At 40.6% G+C, this 8,305-nt stretch overlaps 1 protein-coding gene across 1 annotated transcript in view; it reads left to right on the top strand.

The window, feature by feature from the left end:
- The first annotated feature begins 231 nt into the window (after positions 1-231).
- The window catches only part of LOC139747265 (calcium-activated chloride channel regulator 1-like), a 319,531-nt gene continuing 311,457 nt past the window's right edge, over positions 232-8,305 (top strand). The window contains 1 exon segment of the mRNA XM_071659359.1: positions 232-915. Within this exon segment, the coding sequence (XP_071515460.1) occupies positions 637-915 (279 nt within the window). The 5' untranslated portion in view covers positions 232-636.

Genomic DNA, 8,305 nt, shown 5'->3' with positions numbered 1-8,305 from the left:
TTGGTTGGAGGACCTGTTTGTTCGAACTACATTAATGTATCCTCGAGATGTTTGTTTTGCTTACAAATGAAGAACAATATGGGTTTATTTTGTGTGTATGAAGTTTATTTATAATTCAGTAAAGATACTGAGGCTTACCTTCATAGGTTTTAGTTAAGTTGAATAGATTGTTCTGTTTTGAGTTGGCGGAGGACTAGTTTGGGTAGCAGTATCGGACACAGCCTGAAAGGATACAACTTTGAGTGACGTCCCTGTGTAATAAACCGACTCTATCTTGCTATTAAGTGTAGAAACATCGAGTGTGATATAATCTAGCAGTTACTGAACCTGCTCTGGTTGGTTCAGGAGTGTTGGTGGGCGAGTGCATCAGTGTAGTTTTGCAGAAACATACGAGGAAGTGAAGTGCTGCTACCCAGCAAGGTAGCTGGAAGAGCCGTCATCATTGTTTACATCTTGTGTACGTCAGGGATTGAGTTTGGTGATGCGCCTCAGTCCCGCCAGCATATTGACACAATTACCCAACAGCAGTTGTTATGGAATAGAAGGCTATATTGTGGATCTACTGCGATGAAAGAAGTCGATAATGGAATTGGAATTATATGAAGACTGGGGGAAAATGTACGGATAAGAAGAGTTATGGAAACAGCTGTCCCTACAGGTCAACAGAAACGAGGGAAACCTCACCCAACTTTCCTGGAGCCAGAATATAATATATTCTCAGTGTTATTTGAAAAACGTGTCATTGCTATGGTCTCTTGTTTACAACCAGTTTTTTGGGATTTGGGTGCGCTCGTGTGCACACAAACGCGTTCTCGCGCACGAACAAGTCCAGTGCACATTCCTGAACATGTGACATGCCGTAGCAAACGACACCAACATTGGTGGTATATTCTAGCTGGAACACTCGAAATTAAGGTATGTCTCAGCCCTTGTGCAACGACACATGTGGTTTGCATAGAATTTTTTTCGATTTCTGTGTTTGTTTTAACATTTTCACGGTAATCACTCCACAATTCTGATCTTCATGGCCCTCCCCACTATCACCTTGTAGTGGGGTAAAGAAATAGTGACAATATCTCTTACTTTCTCCCATATTAGGGTATTGTGTAATATATAGCCTCTCCTTCCATACGAAATTCTAATAGTTTCGACAGTGAAAAGGTGTCAAAAAGTAGATTTTTTTGTATGTAGCTGTATTTGGTTTAAATGTGGCTCTCACGTTATAGTTCGTGGCTTGGCTAACGTTACTGGTAATAATATTACGGCAAGGGATCCGAACCTTCTCTGGCCAATTATTTTATACACATGTCCAGTTGAGGTAGAAAGAGGGTAGTTAATTGTGCATGATACGTTTTTGTGTGTGGTCTGGGGTTCACTACTCGTCATTCTTGCAGCTCCTTTTGTCAAGGTTATGTATTAAGTGTTTATGCGAGTCTGCTTAATGCCTTTTGTATGATGGACTTGCTGTAATTTTGAGTTTCATGAGATGCTAGCATATGCATACAAAGTTAAAAAAATAAAAAAAAGCCCACACACAATGTGAAAGGGTTTTATTGAAGTCTTGAAGAGATATTTTTGTTTTAACTCTCAAGCAGGATAGGTGTTTGTCTTCAGTTATGCTCGTGTAATAAGCACGTAAAATCTGCATACAATAGAAGTGAATAACCTTTTAACAAGAGATTCGTCTTAGTTTGTTATATATAAAACTTGTTTTGAAAGTTAGACAGTAAATCCAGGTAACTTGAGTAAATATGATCTGGACCCAGAGTTATTGATGCATTTTAAATTCACACTGAAATTTGTTATGATTAGAATGAATGTAGGTTAAAGTATTGAGTTACTCTTAATACTTGGGCTCTTAGACATACTCGAAATGCACAAAACTTGGTAAATTAGGAAGCACAAAATTCTCATAAGGCTTAGTTCGATTGCTATAAGTAATAAGTCTGGTTAGATTAAACCTAAAGCAAATCGGTACATGTGTCTTATCATGTTTAAAGTGATACAACCATTTTTCTTATATATTCGTTTCTTAACGGTCTGAATAACTTCGTAAAAGTCTGCTTTAGCTCCGGATATTAAGCGAGTGTGTTCTGCATTGCCTGTGTCGTCATCAAAACTTCAGAGAATACAATAGCAGTCGTTGAGCATGCATTTCAGCATCGTACCTGGTAAAAGTCGAAGTTTAGCTCCGCATCGCAGTTTTGCTTCGCATGTTAAGTGATTGTGTTCTGCGTTATTTGTGTAGTATTTAAAGCTTCAGAGAGTGCAATAAAAGTTGTGCGTAGTGAATTTCACTATCATACCTGTATTTCATTGGTGATGTTAAATGAGACGATAGAAGTGCGGGTCGTGTGCTTCTGGGGGAACGTGGGGTTAGAGTAAGTAATATATATATATATATATATATATATATATATATATATATATATATATATATATATATATATATATGTATATACTTCCTTACCTAGTACTCGGAATTATAGTAAAAATCTGCCACAATATAATTTCTGTTGTTGGGACTCCCGTTGCTGCTGACTGCGTCTTGTATGTTGCCATCGGACGCTGATGTGACAAGTGTATTTCCACTAAAAGAATATTGAACGTTGATATACATCTCAACTGTGAGGATGGCTTGGTGAGGTTTTCATTGATTTTGGTAATATTTATACGGGTATTACTTGCTGTATGTTGAATGCTTGTAACCTCTAACTTTTCCGTCATAAACTACTGTCATGATTTAATAACTTTCACTCGAAGGTAACAGCGATGCTGAACTCAGTAAGAGTTCCACCCCGTTAACGTTACCTTAGAAAAACAAGAGCAACCCTCAACTTTGATATTTTCAGAAATTGTTGATATACATGAAAATGATGTGGAAAGAGTTGATTGATATGAATATAATTGAGAAAACATTTGTGAAACTGTTAGGCTTGGAGCTGTGGTATGGAGTCCTTGAATATTTTACGTCGCTTTAAACTTTGTAAAAAGACTAAGAAAAAAATGGTCTGCTTGTTGACCCAACTGGTTATGGGGGCTTGGCCAAGATGACAATCATAATATAGAAGGGCGATGTGCTTCAGCCACACCTCGAACTAAGCATGGGAGTTTGTTCCTTGTTTCCCAAGTTTTATTTAAGGGGAGTTGTGCATCATTCTCATCCTGTATTGAAAGAGGAATCATTATTTTTGTCCCTTTTTACCTAATTTTCTTAATTTTTACTTTTTTTGTATTTATAGAATAATTTTTGCCAGTTTTTACAACGGCTGCAGTGAGTTCCTGGTTGTTTTTCTTCCCTTGGGCTGATGGACTCGAAAATTGACATGAATATAATGATCCTGTAACCTGAGAATTTTCCCCGGTGCTTAATTTTACTGGGTCGGAGAGACTTAATCTTAATTCTTGTGTGTAAAACTTTGAGAGTTAAGTAAATATCTTCACTGAATTATACATACTTGGTTTAGTTTTATTTGTTGTGTAATCATCTCTAATGAGACAATTAAATGTAGTTATATTTAGCTTCATAATTACTTGCCAAGGTTTTGTGGATATACTACTGTCGAGCTTTTAACGCATTTTCTGCGATTGCAGTTTTTCAAAGAGTCGCTGTTAAAACGAAATCAAGAATCATGATATAAACCTTCCCAACTGATGGTTCAGAATTATTATATTATATGAAGGCTCCCTCACCATGGTCAGCTGAATTCATTCCGGGGAAGACTTTGGGTAAATTGATAATGACACATATTTTAGACTTTGATTTTAATGGTTAGTATACACGTGTATGCATTTATTGATGTATATATATATATATATATATATATATATATATATATATATATATATATATATATATATATGTGTGTGTGTGTGTGTGTGTGTGTGCATATCAATATCTGCCTTTTTTGCTCTAATGTGTAGTTATGAATATTTTTATTTAATGATTTACTTGCTGCCTCCCTCTCTATTATGGCGACACCCTCTCCGGCGAGTGTCTCTGTTCCAGGTACATAGTTCTGTCACTTTTACTGTCTTAACCCACTGTTAGAGGCAGCATTAACCCGCCACCCCAGCAGCTCGTCATGCAGGCTTCGTTACCTCTCCTCTGTCTCTGGTCGCCATAATTATCGCTTTTGACTTCTCCCTTTCTTCTGCATTATTCTCTCATTCTCTCCCCTCCTCGTGCAGTGATATTTACGTACTCACCCCATTCACTATGTCTAAAAATTTCCCCCCTTTGTCTTCGCTCCGTGTTCAGCTCACCAGGTCCTGGTTTCCTCCACAGCTCCCAGGCCAGGCCCTTGCCATCACCGGCAGGAGTGTCGAGTGCCCTTGTTCTCCTTGGCCAAGACCTCCTCGTCTTGATAATATCCCCTCTTCTTCCCAAAGTGTGTTGACGTAGGACTCTTATGCAATATGCAGGGCCTCTTAACCTTCCGACATGGTCGCCGCTCTTTCCTTGCCTCCTCTTCTTCAGGGCCCGCAGCTGCGTCACCATAGGCTGTGTTCCGTGCCAGCCTATCAGTGTGGCAGTGTGTAACACAACACTTCTGACAGTATTGTTGTTTCGTATGGTAACTTAGACGTTTCGAGCCTGATTGTGGTCATCTTATATAGGTTTCACTATATATATATATATATATATATATATATATATATATATATATATATATATATATATATATATATATACCTATGAGTCCACGGGGAAAATGAAACACGATAAGTTCCCAAGTGCACTTTCGTGTAATAATCACTTCATCAGGGGAGATATAAGAAAGAAATATAAGTCAGTTGATATACATCGAAGAGACGTATATATGCCTTAGTCTAAGCCAGATACCCAGTTACTCACCAGCCCCGAGGGGAGGATGTACAACTAGATTGGCTGAAGCGCTGACTGCCACTACCAGGATGCAAGTCCGGACTTGTTCTCTTTCTCGCACTGAACGTAATGTTTTTTCCCATTTCCGAGGGCCACGAACCCACACGCGATGACCTTATGTCTGGCCATGGCTGGGGAGGTGTTGGGAGACCCAAGGCTTGCATCTCCTTTAGCAAAATCGTTATGGCTTCTGCATATGCTTCGTACACCATCTTGCTGGTTCTGCATATTTTTTTTTGGTACCCTTTTCCCTCATATGAACTCCGTAATTCCTTCCAGTCACCTCCCTTCCCGTACGATCTTTTACCCTCTCTCTCTCTCTCTCTCTCTCTCTCTCTCTCTCTCTCTCTCTCTCTCTCTCTCTCTCTCTCTCATCTAAGATCTGTAATCCCCTCTTATCTCATTATTTCGTACTTGTTTTTCATCTGTGTTATGTACACCTTTCCTACGTATTTTATCTAATTCCTCCACCTCTTTTATCCCATATAAGTTCAGTCATTTTTCCCTCTTTCTCACTTGAGCTTTTATTCGTCCATCACTTTAATCACATAGACTTCTGCAACTCCTGTATCACTCGTATCTAAGTTCCTCAAGTCCCCCCCCCTCACGCTTAACTAAGCCATTTAATTTGTGTCTCCCCCTGGTTAGTTCTGTAATCTCTCCGCGCCTGTTATATTCTGTAATCCCCGAGGCTCGCCCCTCACACTCATCTCATCCTGTGAGCTCTATAAGGATTATATGCTGTATAGTATATGTACATCTTCACTTTGATCCTTACTTCCCTCCTGAAGGCTGTGAGAAGTTCATGCCTCAGTGCTACACCACACGCGCCCTCAAGTGACCTCTGCCTGTTCATCAGGAAAAAAGAATATATATATATCGTTTCCATAAAGTCTGCCTCTTGGAATAAGTCCGGAGGAACAGTAGGAAAGTTCAGCCGCTGGTAACTTCACTGTTGCTTTGAGGGGAAATTAATAATTCATGATATTGTGAAACTTGGGATTTTCAATTGCTCGAAAGACCAGCGCTGCTGCTCTTCAAACCCCGAAAGGGAAGTTTGTTGTACGAGTGTGAGACCGTTATTCTCTCTCTCTCTCTCTCTCTCTCTCTACGAGGCATGGTCAAATTTTGCAGGGTAGCAGATTATTATTATTATTATTATTATTATTATTATTATTATTATTATTATTATTATCGTTATTATCATTATTATTGTTATTATTATTATTATTATTATTATTATTATTATTATTATTCGTCTTCGTGACGCATGAGTTGTCTTTCATGTCCTTCAGTAGACAGGTTCTTCGGTCTCCCTTCTGCACCGCTTCTCCTCCATCCTTTCCTTCGGTCACATCCGTCAGTCGTCCAACGCCCCTAGTCCACTCCTCCCTCCGCGCCATGACTCGGTCATCACTCCTCTCTCTCACCAGTAACACCCAGAACGACTTGATTAGATTTTTTCCTACTCATTTTATCGAAATTCACTATTGGAACTCCTCTGTACTAACCAGTCGGTGTCATTTTTATTAAAGAGTCCACCACGTTCAGCCTCCGTACTGCATTGTCTTTGTGATCATGTTAACTGTTCCTCGTTCCTCGTCACCGTCTCCCTATTTGACGAACGTTACCTTCGCCATTGCGGTCCTTGATATGGCCTCCTGCTTCACGCCGCCTCCTCCTCTGTGACCACCCGGAGTGACGTTATCTGCTCCCGTGTTGTGTCCTCCCGCCATCAGCCATATTGCTGATCTCTCTCCCTCCTCTTCCTCCTCCTCCTCCTCCTCCTCCTCCTCCTCCTCCTCCTCCTCCTCCCTCCCGCCTTTCCTCAAAGTCCTCGAGACTTTTCTCGTCCCCTTCATTTATCTTCCAGCCATATACGCCTTTGTTGCGATGTTTACAATCTCCATCAGCCTCGGTAGAACAGCCTCTCGAATGGCAATTAATTAGAAACCATTTTATATTCTTGCTTATGTTTTTTTTTTCTTGTATATATTAAAGGATAACGTGAAATTGCTGTTGTTAAAAGAAAGCTTTACGTAATATGATGTACACAAATAGGTTTAATTGATGATAGTATGAATTAATCCATCTTTCCGACTAATCTAACATTTCCAAGTATAATGTTTCAGAATATGTTGGTATTAATAAGTCTGTTAACAAAAGACTCTTGATTAAAAACAAAAAAAAAATGAAGCCTTTAAAATTACATAGATCTTAATTACATGGTAAATTAACTTCCTGCAAATACGAATATGATATAAATTTGATGTTAAAACGTCCACGTCGGTTGTGGGTTCTGTTGGATTCTCTCGTCGGTATTCATCTTTCTGTCATATTCATATCGATTCTGCGTCACTCACACACACACACACACACACACACACACACACACACACACACACACACACACACACACACATACACACACACTGCCCGCCGTGGTCGTGTTTAGTGTCAAGTGACCATCACGCATGCACGGGCGGCCTGGGATCGGATCCGCCTGGGCTCGAATTCTGGTCGCGGCTGCCGGTCCACATTCCACCTAGGTGTTCATCATCCTCCCCTCGAGGAGCGGGCCGACGGAGTGGGTACGCGGTATATAAGACAAGGTGTGTGTGTGTGTGTGTGTGTGTGTGTGTGTGTGTGTGTGTGTGTGTATACCTAGACCACGAACAGTGAGACTTTCTCCGGGGTTTCTAGGGGGGTTGGCCGCCGTATTTTAAAGTTTGGTTCTCATTCTCTCTCTCTCTCTGGGGTTTGGTCTCGCCAGTTGTGGGAGTCTGCCCGCCATTAGTGGAGATTTTGGCCACTGTTCATGGTGGGGTTTTATCCTCCATGTGTTGGATCTTTGTCGTGACGTTACTAAGGATTCCTCCCTAGTTTCTGGGGTTTTGCCCTTCGTTTCTGCGGGTTTTGCTCCCCCCCCCCTCCCCCCAGTGTCTGGGGAGTTATCACCGTAGGGTTATGTTTTGGCAGTATCTGGGGTTTTGTAGTGGGGGTTTCAACCGTCGTTTCTGGGGTTAGTATTGTCGATGTCTCGAGGGTTAGGTTTTTCTCTTTGGCTCTGAGGGTTGTGGGTTCTCCTTCCTGACACTTGTGGAGTGTGAGGGATGCCTGGGTAACATTCCACAACCGGCCCCTTACCTTACGTAATTTCGTCATGTGTTGTAAAAAGACCCTTGGTATTTTCTTTTTTCTGGTATCGCGATATGGAAATTTATAAGTAAGATTGTGGAGGGTTGAGCGTCGTTAGTCTTAAGTGTTTGTAAGTGAACATCTGGACGTCAGATGTGTAAAGTGTGGTGCACATGAAACTGGTTTATGACGATTAGTTTCTTTGGGTTTTTTTGTACTCGTCAAGATGGTTCGCTGTTGTTATTTTCTTGAACAAGTAGAGAGAGAGAGAGAGAGAGA

Source organism: Panulirus ornatus, chromosome 68 (assembly GCF_036320965.1).
Source record: "Panulirus ornatus isolate Po-2019 chromosome 68, ASM3632096v1, whole genome shotgun sequence".
Classification (NCBI taxonomy): domain Eukaryota; kingdom Metazoa; phylum Arthropoda; class Malacostraca; order Decapoda; family Palinuridae; genus Panulirus; species Panulirus ornatus.
This window is presented reverse-complemented; position numbering and strand designations above follow the sequence as displayed.